General features: G+C 53.0%; 1 protein-coding gene across 3 annotated transcripts in view; it reads right to left on the reverse strand.

Annotated features, from left to right (window-relative positions):
- Positions 1 to 18,554, reverse strand: part of CCP110 (centriolar coiled-coil protein 110) — a 33,162-nt gene that overhangs the window by 2,453 nt on the left and 12,155 nt on the right. For 2 of the 3 annotated variants that reach the window (XM_055135240.1, XM_055135242.1), the window contains exons 5-15: positions 13,847 to 15,488; positions 12,568 to 12,698; positions 11,120 to 11,297; positions 10,465 to 10,589; positions 9,750 to 9,866; positions 8,484 to 8,585; positions 7,684 to 7,800; positions 6,774 to 6,847; positions 6,246 to 6,308; positions 4,477 to 4,536; positions 3,961 to 4,046 (exon numbers count right to left, since the gene is read on the reverse strand). In XM_055135240.1, coding sequence (XP_054991215.1) covers positions 3,961 to 4,046; positions 4,477 to 4,536; positions 6,246 to 6,308; positions 6,774 to 6,847; positions 7,684 to 7,800; positions 8,484 to 8,585; positions 9,750 to 9,866; positions 10,465 to 10,589; positions 11,120 to 11,297; positions 12,568 to 12,698; positions 13,847 to 15,488 — 2,695 coding nt within the window. The remainder of the gene's footprint in view (positions 1 to 3,960; positions 4,047 to 4,476; positions 4,537 to 6,245; positions 6,309 to 6,773; positions 6,848 to 7,683; positions 7,801 to 8,483; positions 8,586 to 9,749; positions 9,867 to 10,464; positions 10,590 to 11,119; positions 11,298 to 12,567; positions 12,699 to 13,846; positions 15,489 to 18,554) is intronic. The other variant, XM_055135243.1, reaches the window with a different exon arrangement.

The following is an 18,554-nucleotide window of genomic DNA, read 5'->3' on the forward strand; positions in this document are numbered from 1 at the left end:
CGTTTTCCTAAAATGGTGCCATTTTATAAGCACTTACAATGGAAATTGACACTAAACTGAGCATTTAATTTTTTTTTTCTTTTTGGGCCACAGCCAGCGATGCACAGGGGTTAATCCTGGCTCTGCACTCAGGAATTATTCCTGGCGGTGCTTGGGGGACCATATGGGATGCTGGGAATCATACCCGGGTAGGCCGCGTGCAAGGCAAACGCCCTCCCCGCTGTGCTGTCACTCTAGCCCCTGAGCATTTCATTCTTACATAAAAAAAATCTGGTGTTACAGAGCACAATTTAATTTTATTTTTGTTGTGGGGTTTTGTTGAGCTTTTTAGGTCACACCTGAGAATGCTCAGGGTTTAGATACTCCTGGCTCTGCACTCAGGAATTATTCTTGGTGGTGCTCGGGGCACCCTGTGGGATGCTGGGGATTGAACCTGGGTTGGCCGTGTGACAGGCAAATGCCCTCCCAGCTGTCCTGTTGCTCTGGTCCCAATCACAGCACGATTTTAAAACATAATAAAATGAAACAGAGGAAAGGGGCGGTGCCTGTAGTAGGCGGAACAGGAAGAGGAAAGACTGAGGCTGATGCTCCCCTGCCCCGCCCCCTCCACCTAACCCTCTCACTGCTGCTACCTCCTACTTTAATTAATTAGTGTCTTCTGAATTTCGCCATGAACGAGAGTTGAGCACAAAACAGCAAATAATAAAAGACATTTTAAAACGTGAGATCAGACTGCAATGTCCTTTGCAAAAACTATCAACAGGGGCTGGAGCAATAGCACAGCGGGGAGGGCGTTTGCCTTGCTGGGTTCGATTCCCAGCATCCCACAAGCTCCCCCGAGCACCGCCAGGAGTCATTCCTGAGTGCATAAGCCAGGAGTAACCCCTGTGCATCGCCGGGTGTGACCCCAAAAGATAAAAAAAAAACAAAAACCAAAACCTATCAACAACTTATAAGTGCTTTTAAAAATGTTAACCCTTAGACTTCTTCTCTGGTCTCAGAGTACGGTATTCCATCATAATCAAGAGTTCTCTATAAAGGACCTACTGAATAGTTTCCTCCATGTAAATCAAATCAAGGCATAATTCAAACTGTTTGAAACAACTTAGACCTTTAAAGATCTAAGCGGGGAAGGGGCCGGAGGGATAGTGCAGCGGGGAGGGCATTTGCTTTGCATGCAGCATGCCTGGGTTCAATCCCCGGCACCCCGTAGGGTCCCATGAGCATGCCAGGAGTGACCTAAAAAAAGAAAATTTTCAAGCAGGGGGGCCAGAGACATAGTACAATGGGTAGGGCATTTGCCTTGCATGCCGTCAATCTGGGTTTCATCCCCGGCTCCTTACATCCCACCTGGGGCCCCTGAGCACCCAGATGTTTAGGGCAAAGAGCCAGGAGTAAGTTCAGCGCAGCAGATCCCCCAATTGCCCCCCAAAAAGGAAAAGAAAAATCTAAGCAGGAAAGAGCAGCTTTTTGTGTGGTTTCTGTTGGTTTTGGTTTGGGGGCTGTACCTGGTGGTGCTCAGGGGCTTGCCCTGGCAGAGCGTGGTGGAGCCCGGGGGTGCTGGGGACTGAACCCAGGTCAGCTGTGTGCAAGGCAAACGACCTCCCGCCCAAGCGATCACTCTGGCCCCAAAGCAATCTTTCTAGGGGCAAGTCACAGTCCTGGTCTTGAGTCACAGCTGGGCTTTTAATGTACTTGTTCCTCAGGCAAGGGGACAAAATCCATTAATCTTTTTCAAGTGGCAAAATATGCACTCGTGTATAAATAAACTTTATGAAAAGTGGGAAAGACCTTTCATTCTTCTTCTAAAGATGCATACTGTACACATTATTCTGAGGATTAAGTGCATTTGATTTTTCAATTATGCTGCAAGTTTTGGAACAAAAGTTCTGAAAGAAACAGTCGGTGGTCATGAAACTCCGTGTACATTAATTACTGCAGTGATTTCCTGTGCATCCTTTATACTGCAGGGTATTATTAAACAGAGACAGTAGTTGCAATTTTGCTTCTAGGTTCACAAGTGACAAATAGTGGAGATGAAATGTATGGAAAAAGAACACAAAGAAAGAATATTAGTGAGAATAACACTAATTCTTCGATGACTTGTGAGCTAGCTAGGTCTGATCACGATATATGTAACATGAAAATGAGAAAAAATGCAAAATGGTCTTCAAGTTTCACATCATCTCACTTCATCTCACAAGCAACTAATCTGCCATTTGATTTGGTTCAAGTGATCTGGTTCACTGGATCTTCTACACTTGCCGGTTGTGACGGCCTTGGTATGAGCAGGAATTTCAGCTAGAGAATTACCCGCTTTAAAAGGGTTCCTGTGAAGATGATTTCTTTGTTTGTTTGGGGGCCACACCCAGTGGTGCTTAGGGCTTACTCCTGGCTCTGCACTCAGGAATCTCTCCCGGAGGCCTCAAAGGACCATATGGGAATGCAGGCCATGGATGGATCGAACCCAGGTCAGTCATGTGCAAGGCAAACACCCTACCCTCTGCACTAAACCTCCAGTCTCCCAAATGACCTTTTATGTCACCCTAATACCTGTAAGCACAGCAAGCTGGAGCGATAGCACAGTGGGTAGGGCGTTTGCCTTGCACGTGGCCAACCCGGGTTTGATTCCTCCATCCCTCTCGGAGAGCCCGGCAAGCTACCCAGAGTATCCTACCTGCACAGCAGAGCCTGGTAAGCCCCCCGTGGTGTATTCTATATGCCAAAAACAGTAACAACAAGTCTCACAGTGGAGACGTTACTGGTGCCTGCTCAAGCAGATCGATGAACAACGGGACAAGGACAGTGTAAGAATTATGTTCTTTACATACAAGCTAACGGGAACCAAGCATTTCAATGGCATGATCAATATCTTGTTTGCTCTTTCAACTGACGGGAATAAATGGTGGCAATGTGACCCAATTTCTGTTTATACCCTCCTAAATTGGAGGAAATCACTTAGTAATGGAAGCTCTAAATCAGGCTTAAGAGCTTATTAACGGGAAGATTAGCGTTGATTAGGGATTAAATGTTAATCGCCCAGTAATTTATTGTTTAGAATGCTTAGAAAGCAGCAGAGTTCAAGGGAAGAATTTTGAGCTTAGTTTTGGTGAACGCACTCTCAAGTATTTCTAAATTCGGCATTAAGGCATTTGCCTGAGAGTTTTGCATTTCCGCAACACTTAAGGTGTCTTCTTGCCACCAGAAAGAGAATGTAGAGGGGTCCCGTTTCCACTTCGCCCTTAAACCATCCTCAAATACAGAACAAAGGGAGCGTTCGCGTCAAGTTTCTCCCTGAGCAAAAGGCTCCGGAGACACAAGCTGACGGCGGCCCGCCTGGCATATTCACACATGATCTTGTGGTCACAGGGCAATTTTTCCCTTCCTCCTGTGCTGGCTCAACTATTTCCGGGGGACGAGTCTGGGCCCCGTGCCTGGTTTTTTTTTTTGTTTTTTTTTTTTTTTGCTTTTTGGGTCACACCCAGCGATGCTCAGGGGTTACTCCTGGCTTTGCATTCAGGAATTACTCCTGGCGGTGCTTGGGGGACCATATGGGATGCCGAGGATCGAACCTGGGTCGGCCGCATGCAAGGCAAACGCCCTACCCGCTGTGCTATCGCTCCAGCCCCCTGGGCCCTGTGCCTGGATGTTGGCATCAGGTCATTCCTGTGTCAGCTGCCCTCATACACAGGGTTCCTGCTGGAGCCGAGCACAGCTGCCACCGTGTTCAGACAGGGCTTTTAGAAAGCTGCTTCCCCCAGGTGCTCCCGGCTGTCAAGACTGTGGGGGGGGGGGGCGGTCAGAATCCCACCATACGGGGACCAACACGATCTCGTGGGGAGACAAGAGTGTGAATATGCCGCAGCAGCGGTGGGCAGGCCAGACAGCGGGATGGGGGCGGGGCGGGGTGGGGGGGTGCCGGTCTTACTTGCAGGGGGCTGCGTGCGGGGGGCTACACACCTGACGCAGGCGCTCTGCTAGGCTCTCTGCTCTGTGAAGGCTTCTGTCTAGCGGGCACACCCCCCTTCACTGCTGCCTTAGGGGTTCTGATCGAACACAGAAAGGTTAATAAGTCTCTCGCACTCGAGGTAGCAACGTCCAACATTCAAAGGGAGCGCCTGGACTTGGTGGGGGGGAGGGGCGGCGGGGGGGGGGCTAGGGGCTCTGGCCGCCCCCCCGAGCGTCACCGTGGCGGTGACTTCCTGGGCCATCACTCTGGTGGTGCTGGCTTGACTCGAGGGATGCGGAGAATGGTTCAATGAGCAGGGTGGGATGGGATGGAGAGAACATGCCGACGGACGGTGAGAACGAACACAGAACACACAGCGGCAGGCCCTGGGGCCCCCCGCGCTCCGCCAGCGCGTCGGAGAGCTGCCTCCGGCCAGGAGAAAACATCGCGTTTGGGAAAGAGGCTCCGAAGAACACCCGGGTCACGCTTCCCTGTCAGCGAGACTCCCCCGCGAGCGGCCGCCTTACCCTTGCCGGCTGAGCAGCCGATGAGCTGGCGCGTTCTGCCCTTGGTTGGGCTGAAGGACTCTGTTAAGGAAGCAAATAAAGAAGTTCACTCGGAGGGGCTGGAGCGATAGCACAGCAGGTAGGGCGTTTGCCTTGCACGCGGCCAACCCGGGTTCGAATCCCAGCATCCCATAGGGTCCCCTGAGCACTGCCAGGAGTAATTCCTGAGTGCAGGAATTACAGGAGTAACTCCTGTGCATCGACAGGTGTGACCCAAAAAGCAAAAAAAAAAAAAAAAAAAAAAGAAGTTCACTCGGAGAGGCCGACTCCAGCCCTTTTTTCTCTGCCATTTTCCCTCATTAGATGAGAGACGGTACAGGGTCTATTCCACACAGCAGAGCACTTTGATGAGAGCAACTGAATGGACACGGTCCTTCATCAAGAACCCAAACCTCAGTATCTTAGCGGGTGATATCCAACCTAAGCTTTACTCCTGGTGCCTTTAGACAACTGACTTCCTTTACAAAGGCCAACGATTCCTGGGAAATACCCAAGGAGCAATTTTATCCTCTGCAAGTAACAGCCGGGTCAGGTGGAGTCAGCTAGCTTTCTAAGGTTTTCAAAAACCAAAGGGCTCAGAAACCATATACCGAGCTCAGATGTCTTTGCTTTATTTTCGGACCACACCTGGAGATGCTCAGGATTACTTCTGCCTCTGCACTCAGGAATTACTCCTGGAGGTGCTTGGGGACCATATGGGGTGTCAGGGATTGAACCCAGGACTGCCACATGCAAGGCAAACACCCTCCCCGTTGTGCTATTGCTCCGGCCCCAGCTTTAGTTATTGTTTGGTTTGGGGGCCACACCCTGCCGGGAGCCAATGCCCGGGAACCAATATGGCAGTACAACCTGACCTGTAACTAAGGAACAAGCGCTTCTCGGGAAAAATATCCAAGTACCTTTTGAAGGTTGCAGAACAACGCCCAGGGTAACTGCCAGCAGGGCCCACATCCAGTTTCATTAAACTTTTGCATTCTTTGCTAGTCCCCCATTCTGCCCACTTCATCTAATCAACTATAAAAAACTAGCTGAAGAGAAATAAAACTGGAGCTTGATCAGATTCTTGCTTTGTTCCCATTCTTCTTTTCTTTTCTTTTTTCTTTGGGGGGGGTCACACCCGGCGATGCACAGGGGTTACTCCTGGCTCTGCACTCAGGAATTACTCCTGGCGGTGCTCAGGGGACCATATGGGATGCTGGGAATTGAACCCGGGTCGGCCGCGTGCAAGGCAAACGCCCTACCCGCTGTGCTATCGCTCCAGCCCCTCCCATTCTTCTTGTGTCTGTCTCTTTGTCACTCGCGCACCCTCTCCTGGCCATCCACGTCGACCAAGTCCCTCGGGACGGGACAACACCCAGTGGTGCTCAGGGCTTACTACTGGGTCTCCTCTCAGGGATCATTCCTGGTGGTGTTTGGGGTCTAACAAGGCTCAGCCACACGTTAAGGTCAACACTTTAACCTCTGCCCTATAGCTTCAACCCGCTGGAGGTCGAATTTCTGCCAAAGTCAGCACATCCTACAGAAAGTAACAGCAACGTCCGTGGGTCCACCAGGTCTGAATCGGGCTAGGCCGTAGCTTCGATCTGACCCTGCGATCCTTTGACTTACCAGAAATACCCCACTGATCTCAAGAATAAAATCAATAGGAAAGAGGTTCAAGTTTTAAAATAAAAACATTTTTTTTACCAAAAAAAAAAAAAGCCTCTTCGAGACTAAGTGATGTTTCTCACCTTGCTTCAGAAGGATTTTGTTTAACCAGAAATTTCTTATTTGGCATTCCCATCTCAGCAGCTCTGACACAAATAAAAATAAGAACAATGATTTTAGAAAGGGGGAAACGGACGTGACCTAGGAAGGCAGACTCAGATGATCTGTTAAAAGCGGATATATCCTACTGGAACGCAAATCCTGAGAACAGCAAAGGCTAATGTCAGGGAAGAATTTCAGGGAAAAGGACGTGGCTCCATGCGAAAGCGCATATCCCCATGCATGGGGCCCTGGATTCAAACCTCAGAAACACACCCCCCAACACACACACACCCCCACACACAAAGGTGGTGGCGGGGGTGGGGGTTTGGGGGAGGAGAAACAGGTAAAGGGATCGAAAGGTTGAAAAAATGCTTTTCCTCAGCTCAGTTTCAGAACAGTTAAACTGTCTCTTATTTCTAATCTGGATCTACAAGTAGACCCAAGTATGAGCAAACTTAGCAGTTGATCTGATAATCCATTAATGTGATGTGACCCACAAAGAAACTTACTTCATGAACTTCTTCCTATCGAGAGACTTCTGTGTTGCGGCAGACAGAGCCACCCGTGGACTTTTCATTTTATCCTTTAAAACACAAAGAATAAAAGGACATGACGCTTTGGAGCCCGTGCCACTGAGGAACCTGAGGCCAGAATCGTCTCCCAGGGCACCGAGAGCTGCTCTGGATCCCTGGCACCAGGTTCACCCAACTGAGCCAGGAGCAGCCCTTGAGCACGACTGACAAAGTCCAATTATCCATCGTGCTCGTGCGATGGCGCTTCCACAGAAACCCACCACGTGCGGGGCTCCGAGAGCTTCCATGCTGCGCAGCGGCAGGCCAAGGTCGCACACTCGCCTGTGGACAAATCTTCTGGCTTCTGGGCGCCCTCCAGCCCGCACCCTCTGGGCCCCTCCCCTGGCTGCATTCACAGAACTCGGGAGGTGCCGCTCCAAGTTCCGGGAGCCGAGTCAGGGAGTTATCAGACGTGGGAAAGACGGGGCTGGAGCGATAGCACAGCGGGTAGAACATTTGCCTTGCACGTGGCCGACCCGGGTTCGATCCCCAGCATCCCATAGGGTCCCCCGAACACCGCCAGGAGTGATTCCTGAGTGCAGAGCCAGGAGGAACCCCTGTGCATCACCGAGTGTGACCCACCCCCCAAAAAATTTTGGGAAAGAGGTGGCAGGATCCCAGATTTGCAGCTGGTCTGCAGGGAGCCGCTAAAGGGCGGGAGGTCTCAAGGTCCCACCCTCAGCGTGGAGACTCGGCTGCAGACGCCGGACAGACAGAGTGACAACTGAACTGGTGTGCTCCCCAGGCAGCCGTGAGGCCGGGGGGACCCCACTGTCGGGTGGCAGGTCTCTGGGATTGGAAACAGGTCTCCCTTCCCAGGGCCCTCAACCCACACCCCGCCACGTACCATCTGCCTGAGCATCTTCTCTTTGCGAACCTCCCGGTCATGGTGGAGGATGGACATCCTTTCCGCCGCGTCCATCACGAAGAATATGTCATGAATGTCGTACAGAGCAGCTCGTAGCTGGAGTGGGCAGAGAACAAGAGTGGGAGGGCAGAGGGCAGTGGTACCACACGCATTTCCATCTCCAGAGAAGGGCCCAGGCCCAGAGAGAGACAGTACAGTGGAGAGGGTGTTTGCGGGGCATGCGCAACACCTGGGCTACACCTGGTGGTACTCAGAGCTCACTTCTGGCTCTGTGCGCTGGGATCACTCCTGGTGCTGCTCAGGGGACCCTACAGTGTGCCGGGGATTGAACCTGGGTCGACCACGTGCAAGGCAAGTGCCTTCCCTCCTATACTATACTCAGGTTCAATCCCCAGCATCCCATACAGTCCCTGAGCACTGCCAGTAGTGATTCCTGAGCACAGAGCCAGGAGTAAGCCCTGAGCATTGCTGAGTGTGGCACAAATTCAAAAAAAAAAGAAAAAAGGGCCAGAGCAATAGTACTGCGGGGAGGGCATTTGCCTCGCACGCAGCCAACCTGGGTTCGATCCCTGACTTCCCACATGGTTCCCCAAGCACCGCCCAGAGTGATTCCTCAGCACAGAGCCAGGAGTGACCCCTGAGCATTGCTGAGTGTGACCCCCCTCCACGAAACAAAACAACAAGTCCACATTTTCACCGAGATCTAGGTTCAGCGTTTCTCCCAAGGGAGAGAAGTCATATGCTCCCAACTCCGGGAAGCCCGCAGCCCTGCGCCGTACCTGAGCCAACACTCTCTCCTGCAGAGAAGCATCCTGGGCCGAGACGACGCCTCTCCTCAGGGGCGCTTCCGACTGAAAGCTCCGGATGAATTCCATCGTGTCCTGGGAGGAGAGAGAGTCCCTCAAATGCTATTCTTCTAGACCGAGCCAGGCTCACTGGCGGAAGTCACCCTGTTCTTTATCTCCATCTAAAACCAACAAAGCTCGAGCTTAACAGAGGTCAAACAGAGCTCTCCTGAAACCGAGACAGGAGTTGGGGCCATAGGGCAGCGGGCAGGGCATTTGCCTTGCACACGACCGACCCTGGTTCGGTTCCCAGAATGCTATTGGGCCTCCCAATAGCATGGCAGGAGTAATTCCTGAGCACAGAGCCAGAAATCACCCCTGAGCATCAAAATAAAAACAAAAACCCGAAGACAAACAGGTACAAACGTCACGCTATTTTGCAGACTTGGGAGCCACACGCGGAGCTGCTCGGGGGCTGCTCTGAGCAGAGCTTGGGGGCTCAGCGGACCACGTGGTGTGGGGATGGAACCCCGGGGCTGTGCTCCTGTGCTCTGAGTCTTCTCCTGAGCTCACACATTTTGTTTGTTTGGGGGGCACACCCGGCAGTGCTCAGGGCTTACATCTGTCTCAGGGGCCCAGTGCGGTGCCGGGGATCAAACCAAGGTCAGCCACACACAAGGCGGGCACCTGATCGCTGTCCTATCTCTCTGGCCGCACACTCAGAATTTTTTTTCTTTCTTTCTGGGCTACACCTGGTGGTACTCAGAACTCACTTCTGGCTCTGTGCGCTGGGATCACTCCTGGTGCTGCTCAGGGGACCCTACAGTGTGCCGGGGATTGAACCTGGGTCGACCACGTGCAAGGCAAGTGCCTTCCCTCCTATACTATGTATTTCAGCCCCACAAATGAGATGTTTTTATTTTTTAATTTTTATTTGCTATTTGGGTCACACCCAACCGTGCTCACGGGTTACTCCTGGCTCTACATGCAGTAATTAATCCTGGAGGAGCTTGGGGGACCCTATGGTGCTGAGGATCGAACCCGGGTCAGCTGCGTGCAAGGCAGCTGTATTATTGCTTCTAGATGTTTTCGAAAACTATCTGAGTGATTAATAACCAGACTAAGACAATCTGTACTACAGTGGCCAACGGTAAGTTTGTTCTGCCTATATCCTGAGCTCATTTGTCACCTTAGCTGCCACAAGACTAAGAGAAACCGAGACAGAAGCAAAACGCCGATGATTTCCAACGCGCGTCTCACTTTCACAGTCTGCCGGAGCTGCTTCAGCTTATCGGTCTGCATGAGCCTCCGAGTGAGAAACCCTCTTGCCACTGCGGTTATTTTGTCGAACTTCACCTGCACTTCTGCACTGAAGACCTAGGAGAAACCAGCCAGGTACGATGTTGTAAGGACAGGAGCACTGCAGTCTGGAGTGTTGCTGCTGGACCCATCGAGAGGAACTGAATTCTACACACGTGTAGTTTATTAAGTAATTTATTAAGTGTAGTTTATTAAGTAACAAAGTTTTGTTTAGAGAAAAAAAAAGCTAGTGGGAGTGTGGCAGTCGAGGTAGAGAGGGGAGAGGGGGGAGAGGGAAAGAGAGGGAGAGAGAAGGAGAGAGGAGGAGGAAGGAAAGAGAGGGAAGAGAGAGGGGGAGGGGGAGAGGAGAGGAGAGGAGAGAAGAGAGGAGAAAGGGACAGGGAGAGGGAGAGAGGGAGGGGGAGGGAGAGAGGGAGGGGGAGAGGGAACAAGGGGGGGAGGGAGGGGGGGGAGAGGAAGGGGAAAGCGCCCTCTGTAGAGTTTCTTGTCTAATAAAAGCGGAGCCACTTGGCATATGGCAAAAAAAAAAAAAAATCTGTCTTGTCCTTCACACAGCATAAGAGGACAGGCCTCTTGATGAAACACAGACACACAGACACACACAGGCGCGCGCACACACACACAGACACACACACACATCACTGAGTTCGCCCACCTGAGACCATTTTGCTTTGGCCCTTCCTGAGGGCCTCGGGACCGGGAGTTTGGCCAGGCCGCTGGCCGCCGAGCCCCAGAGGTAGAACGGCGCGTCAGTGGCAGAGACCAAGCCGTGCTGGAGACCTGGAGGGAATCGGTGTCAGGTGCGCAGCCCCCCGCCTACCGTAGAGACCCCCGCCCCGCGCCCCGCTGTCACGACCCGGGAGCCAGGGAACTCGGGCGCTTTACTTAGGTGTCAGACTCAGATCAGCTGTGCCCCCTTCAAGGGTTCCCGGTTCCCGGGCCTGACGCCCCAGCTGGGGCCTCTCGAGGGGGTGGGGGGCAGGGATACCTGCAGGCCTGAAGCTCAGCTCTCGGTGGGGGGCGTGGGGGGAATTAGGTGTAACCCAAGATCACCAGGGAGAGGGCAAACAGGCTGGACTGAAAGGCACCACCTGCCACATGAATGAACAAAGGGGCCCCCCAGGGTCTCCCTTCCTGCTCAGGGGCCTTTGATCTGCTCAGGCCTCACTGCACACGGGTAACTGAGCAGCTGGCCAGCAGCCGTGGCCGCCGGGACCAGGGGTTACTCGGAGGCAGGAACGGATGCCAGGTGTGCCAAACATATGTCCCACTCCAGGGAGGGTCTGTGCTCAGGGCCGGGAAATACTTGCCAGAGCCGCCGGGGCTGCGGGGGCGCCGGGGGTCCGCCTGGGCCAGCATCGCTTCCAGCAGCCCCGCGTCACTCATCTTCCTCCACTCCGAGTCCGCTGCCTTCCCCACCGCCAGCTCCGAGGCCTCTGCTAGAATCAACTTCTTCTCCTTTAACAGTTTCTCCTGCTCTTGGATTTCCTGCGGACCCACCAAGTCTGTTAGAACGTGCGGGCTCCTTCGGACTTCAGACGATGCTAAAAGCGTGCCCAGATGGTCCCCTGAGCACCGCCAGGAGTAACTCCTGAGTGCATAAGCCAGGAGGAACCCCTGAGCATCACCGGGTGTGACCAAAAAAGAAAAAGAAGCAAACCAAAGCATTCCCATTGGCCAACTGTTCTTTATTTCACTGCTTTCCTCCCGCAAATGAAAGCGACACATGATTTGCTTTTTTGGAAATGTGACCTGATAACTAGAACAATTTTTTTTTTCTTTTTGAGTCACACCCAGCAACGCTCAGGGGTTCCTCCTGGCTCTGCACTCAGGAATCACTCCTGGTGGTGCTTGGGAGACCCTATGGGATGCCGGGGATTAAACTTGGGTCAGCTGCGTGCAAGGCAAACGCCCTCCCCGCTGGACTATCGCACCAGCCCAACTGAACAGTCTTAAAAACAAATGTCCTTGGGCCTGAGCGTGAGGCACTGGCCTTGCACGTGGCTACTTTAGCACAGACCCTGGGGAGATCTCCCGCACCACACTGGAAGGGATCATCACCCGTGAGCATGAGTCAGGAATGGCCCCCGAGCACTGCTGGGTGTTGTCCCAGAAAAAGAAGAGCCAAACAAGTGTACGTGCCCTTATGATGCCCCCTGGCATGATGCAAGTACAGCCTCCTAGGGGCTGGACAGGGGGGAGGGCACCTGCCTTGCACACAGCCAACTCAGGCTGGGTCCCCTGAGCCCCACCAGGACTGACCCCTAAGCCTGACTGGTGGGACCGCAACCCCTCTAAATACCGCTTAAAACTAATTTTGAATCGAGAATCCAACAGAGTGGCCTTGAGGTAAATGATGCCTTTATTTTTAGTTCGGGATATTAAACATTAAACATTAAACCTCACATCCTTTTTTTTTTTCTGGTGGGAGGGGGTTATGGTTTGGCCACACCCGGCAGTGCTCAGGGCTGATCCCGGCTCAGCACTCAGGGATCACTCCGGGATCACCCCTGGTGGGACTTGGGTGCCGGGGATCGAATCCTGGTCGGCCTCGAGCAAGGCAAGCGTCCACCCCGCTGTACAACGTTCTGGCCCCGACACCGTACCTGCATCTTATAAAAACAGTCCTGGAGTGCCCAGAGCAGAGAGAGCCAGGGAGGAGCCTGCCAGTCTCTGGGGCCAGATGGTGAGGACGCCCCTCCCCACTGCACCCTCCCCCCTGCACCGCCCCCACCACCCCCCACCACTGGGTCCGCACCTTCTGCAGCCTCTCCTGCTCCCGCTCCTGCTCGGCTATCAGCAGGGACAGCTGCTGGGCGTGCTGCTCCTCCAGCCTCTTGCGCATCTCCTCGAACGCCAGCATCTTGCATCGGAGTATCTCCTCGCCCTCTGCAAAGAAGCACACGGGCCCCCGGGGGGGGCGGATTGTAAAACTGATGCCGCCGGACCAGGTCTGCTGGGGCCCCGGGCGCCAGAGCCTCCCTGGCGGTGCTCTTCTTGGAAAAAGCCCACACGTGCACCTCGTTGCCAATCAAGGGGCCAACCAGGAGGGAAGAATTCCCCAGGACACTCTGGGCCACGGAAATAGGGCACTGAAACGGCCTGACTTCCGTGCAAGAACTTGTGTGCAAATGTCACAACGGACGGAAAAACTTACCAAGGGGCCAGCGAAAGAATACAGGCATGAAGGCGCTTGCTCAATCCACCCCCAGCACCCAACAGTGGCCCCCAACACGGACCCCAACACTGCCGGAAATGATCCCTTAGCACAGTGTCAGGAGTGAGCCCTGAGTCCCACTGGTGTGGGGACACCACAACACACACACACACCCCACAAAAAAAAACCCCAAAAACCCAAAACCAAAGCTTATCTGCCTAGGGGGCCAGGGTAAAGAGTCAAAGGGCTAGAGGGCAGCTTTCCACCCGGGAGCCCCGACTCCATCCCCCACACTGCAGGGTCCCCCCACCCATCCCGGCACGACCCTCCCAACCCTCTGGGCACTGCACTGGGAGTAGGCGCAGAGGACCCCCCATCTCCCAAAGAGAACGCCTGTCGCCAGGCGACCACCTCGTGCCGACCGCAAGCTCTGAAAGGAAATTCAGCCCCCGTCTGTTCTTAGGGCGTGGCTGTCAGAATTGTGGTGTTGGTGCCGTTGCTGTGAAATGGCAATTAAGAGCATGGAAGTGCAGGTGTCCTCTGGGAACATAAGGGATTAACACCATGGAGGGATTAACCCAACTTTCAGGCAAGAACCTCGCCCCCAGGGGCTGGAGCCATAGCACAGCGGGTAGGGCATTTGCCTTGCACGTGGCCGACCCGGGTTCGATTCCCAGCATCCCATAGGGTCCCCTGAGCACCGCCAGGAGTCATTCCTGAGTGTAGAGCCAGGAGTAACCCCTGTGCATCGCCGGGTGTGACCCAAAAAGAAAAAAAAAAAAAAGAACCTCGCCCCCAGCTGCAAACATGGTTCCTTAACCGAACCAGGCATGGACACGTGTGGACACGGCAGGACGTGGACACACCGCGGCAGCCTCACCTTTGGAAGCGCTTTCGAGGATTTTACTCCTGTGCAGGCAGCCGGAGGCCTTGGGGAGCCGCTTTTCTGACAACTGTGGCCTTTCCGGTTCACTGACTCCGCCGGCCATGGCGAGCGGGCAGTTCTCCTTCTGCAGACCGTCGGCGTCCAGGTCAAGCCTCCGTTTCACTTTCTCCAGACTGGGATCCCCGACCTGGTCCCTCCCCGCGGGCGCGGCGGGGGGCTCCCCGTGCGGCCTGGCGCTCTGGCTCTGCAGCAGGAGAGGAGAGGGGTTCTTCACGTCGTAAGACTTGTTCAGCGCCGGCTGCGAGGGGCTGGCGTTCTTCTCCAAGGCGCCGGCCGGCTTGAGACCACCGGCAGTCGCCACGTTGGGGGGACTCGGGGCGATCGGGCCCGCGGTGCCCGGCTCGGGTATTCTTGGCACTGCAGGGCCGGCACTGTCCCTCTGGTGGGGGCCTCTCCCGTCGGCTGCGGACTGACCCTCCGCGAGGGCGAGTCCGTGCAGGAGCTCATCTTCTGGCAGACTTCCTGGAGGCGGAGGCGCCGGGCTCAGCTTCCCCGCCACCGGTTCCTCGACCGCTTCGGGAGTGTGAGTGCTGCCGTGAACCCTGCCGGGACCAACAACTCCTGCGACATCGAAGGGGAACTTTGGCACAGGGTCGGGGCCAGGCGCTTCCGGCACCACGGCGTCCACGGCGGGGTCCTTCCCTTTGGGGCTGAGGTCGCAGGCGTTGATGGGGTTATTGATGAGGATGTGACACGCAGAGGACGGCCGGGAGCGCCTTCGGTGCATCTGGGGGCTCAGGCTGGGCTCTGGGCTGGGTAGTTTGGCGTAGGAACCGGGGAGGCTTCTGATGACATTATTCTCGGGGACAAACGCGGGGAGGCCTTGACCGGCAGGGTGAGGGTCCACGCCGGCGGCCGGGCCGGTGGGGACCAAGGGCAGGTCCACGTGGGACAGGCCGCCCCAGCCGGCCCCCCGCAGGCTGCTGGCTGACGCGGAAACGCCCTGCAGGAGAACGTTGGACTTGTTAAGGCTTGGTTTGTCGGGGATGACGGCGCCGCCGTGCCTGCCCGCCGGCTGGGCCCTCTCCGCCGCCCTCGCGGTCACTCTCACGGCATCGTTCTCCTTGTCTGAGTGACTGTCGTGGGCGCTCCTCCTGCCACCGGCGCTCAGGCTGCGGCGGGACTGTTCGATGTATTCCCTGGACTTCTTCATCAGGTTCTGCAGACTCAGGACGTAGGGGTCGGGCGTGCCCTCGCCCCCGGGGGACAGCTCCTGGTCTCCGCTGGCCGGGCGGGAACTTTCCAGAAAGAGCGTCTCCAGCGAGGCTGCGGGGTGGGCCATGGGCAGGGCGTCACTGTCGAGGCGGCCAGAGTCTGACCTGTCACCCGGCTTGAGGGGCCCCAAGGCTTCTGGCTCCGTGGCTACGTCCATCCCGTTCGCCTCCGACGGGTCCTCGTGGTTCGCTGGCAAAGGTCCAGCCGGCCTCTCGGGCCCCGCTAGCGTGGAGTGCTCGACGGGGCCTGGCAGGAGGTTTGGAAAGGCGGGGGCCACGTCCAAGCTTTTAGCGTCCGGATGAGAGTAAACGGTTTCCATCTCCCACAGCTCAAAAGCGGGGACGCTCGGGGCTTTTCTAACCTACAAGACGGAAATGTGTTTTTTACAGAAGTCTTTAAACGTCATTGTTTTCTAAAAGAAAACCAACGGGTCAGAGAACTGATTAATCTGTAAACACAAAAACGAAGCTGTATTTCCTATGGGATTCTGTACCATATGGAGTCCAAATTACTCACCGAAACATGTTCTGACCTTCCCAGTCTAATTTATAAGTTTTGTTGTTTCTGGGTTTTTTTTTTTTTTTGCTGTTTTGGGTCTTACCCGGCGATGCACAGGGGTTATTCCTGGCTCTGCACTCAGGAGTTACTCCTGGCAGTGCTCAGGGGACCATATGGGATGCTGGGAATCGAACCCGGGTCGGCCGCGTGCAAGGCAAACGCCCTACCCGCTGTGACATTGCTCCAGCCCCTAATTTATAAGTTTTTTTAAAAAATAATATTAACTATCAAAACTGACACAAATATAAATGTATATTTGTATACATATAATCCCTAGATCTTTATGTATAACCTACTCTTAGAATAAAAGCATTTCCTGGGGGCTGGAGCGATAGCATGACCCGGGTTTGATTCCCAGCATCCCATATGGTCCCTTGAGCACCGCCAGGAGTAATTCCTCAGTGCAAAGCCAGGAATAGCCCCTGTGCATCATCAGGCGTGACCCAAAAAGCAAAATAAATAAATAAATAAATAAAATAAAAGCATTTCCCTTAACATTTTTTGTATTTATGATAACTGACCAACTATTCCACTAATGAGGCTGTCATCTTAGGGGATCAATGAATGTGAAACAAGTCATTAAATTTCTTTCATTAATGACTCCCTTTACCAAATTCTCTGTCATAAGATCTATGTTTCCCATATGCTTACTGCAAATGTTAACTAAAATCTCTCTCTGAGACTAACTGGTCATAAAGGATAACTGAGCCAGGTAGTGTAATTGCTTAGGAATCTTATTACTAAAGCAATTTTCAGTTCAATTTCTTTTTTTTTTTTGCTTTTTTTGGGTCACACCCGGCGACGCTCAGGGGTTACTCCTGGCTCTGCACTCAGGAGTTACTCCTGGCGGTGCTCAGAGGACCATATGGGATGCTGGGAATCGAACCTGGGTCGGCCGCATGCAAGGCAAACGCCCTACCCGCTGTGCTATTGCTCCAGCCCCTCAGTTCAATTTCTTGATGTTCATTCATTAAAAACTATTTAATGAGTTTTAGAAAAAGTAAAATACAAATATTTGACAAATCAACATAAGAAAAACCGTATGAGTCCGAGAACCAACAGGAAAAAATAAAATTACTTCTTGGTTGAAGTAATTCAACTAATCAAAAGAATAAAAAGTACACTTGGGGGCTGGAGCGATAGCACAGTGGGGAGGGCATTTGCCTTGCATGAGGCCGACCCGGGTTCAATCTCCAGCATCCCATATGGTCCCCTGAGCACCGCCAGGAGTAATTCCTGAGTGCAGAGCCAGGAATAACCCCTGTGCATCACCAGGTATGACCCAAAAAGAAAAAAAAAAAAAAGTACACTTGGATGGTTTGCAAAGATTGCAGAAGCATATGTTAAACTGGTAGAGCCAATATCATGTTACTATATGAATATAAATCCTAGACTCCCAGCTCTAAATACTTTCAGGTTGTTTTGTATGTTTTGCTTTGTTTTTTTCCCCTAGACCAGATGGCACTTCTGCCTTACCTCACAAATCCCAAGACAAGAGATGGTTTCCAGGCACAGCACAATAAACAGTACAGCCAGATGCTCTTGTTCACAACCTCAGGACCAAAATAACAAAACTGATGCCATACTCACAAAGCCCATGAGCATTCTGTGGCTTAAAGCAAAGCACGCGGTTTCCTTAAAATATTTTATACCTGAAATTTTTAACTAGCTACATTTTTTGGACCCCAGTTAAATGAGTCCTTGGTTAGAGAGATAAATAAACACAGCAACAAAGATCTACAGCCGAGTCTTGGGTTACCGGGGAACAACAGAGAACTCGGACTATCGGATATAAAATTTCTTTAGCTCCATCATTAATCCTAATTCCACAGGTCAATAGGGCCCACGTGCTTTTCAAAGAGGAAAGTTTCATACTTAGTATTTCAGCAGCAATGTACTCGATCTATTCCCCCAGTGAACCAAGAATGAGAAGCCACTGGTATTCCAACCCTAGGAAATACCCAGAGAGGCATAAACCTGCTCTTACTGTTACAGAACTACATGTTCTAGCTTTATTTTTATTTATTTATTTATTTTGTTTGTTTGTTTTTTTGGGTCACACCCGGCGATGCACAGGGGTTACTCCTGGCTCATGCACTCAGGAATTACTCCTGGTGGTGCTCGGGGGACCCTATGGGATGCTGGGAATCGAACCCGGGTCGGCCGCGTGCAAGGCAAATGCCCTACCCGCTGTGCTATCGCTCCAGCCCCACATGTTCTATCCTTAAACTTAGCATGGGCAGGAATCATAACCTGCACATTAGTCTATCATTCAAAGAGAAAGGAAGGCAGCAACCGGGGGAAAGAGCTTTAATTCCCATAGGCACGTGCCATCTTATATGAATTACACAAAGCATAAGGTCAAAAGATGTCACCGGTGAAACAGTGCTGGATCTGGCAGATTCACTTGCTGCAAGTCATCCTTTTTTTCCACTTTGGTTTTGAGGCCACACCGGGCAGAGCGTGGGGCTTAGCCCTAATCTGCTCAGGGATCACTTGGATAATCACTTAGGGTGCTGGGGTCAACCCAGGGTCAGCCACAGGCAAGACAAGCACCTTACCAGCTGTACTGTCTCCAGCCCCATTAATTTTGTTTGATTTGGGGCCACACTTGGCGATGCTCGGGGGTGACTCCTTGCTCTGCATTCAGGAACCACCCAAGGCAGTGCTCGGGGGACTGCAGGGATTCGGGGGCTTGGGCCCGGTCGGCCACACGCAAGGCAAGTACTACTGCTGTCCTGTCGCCCCAGCCCCTAACTTCTCTTTCAAGGGACACGTTTCCAGATGTTCAAGAGACATTGTCTTTATTAACTTAAACTAAATAAATCTGAGTTGCGTTTGTGTACCTAAGAGTCGAATTTTCACCAAA

Source organism: Sorex araneus, chromosome 4 (genome assembly GCF_027595985.1).
Source record: "Sorex araneus isolate mSorAra2 chromosome 4, mSorAra2.pri, whole genome shotgun sequence".
NCBI classification, from domain to species: domain Eukaryota; kingdom Metazoa; phylum Chordata; class Mammalia; order Eulipotyphla; family Soricidae; genus Sorex; species Sorex araneus.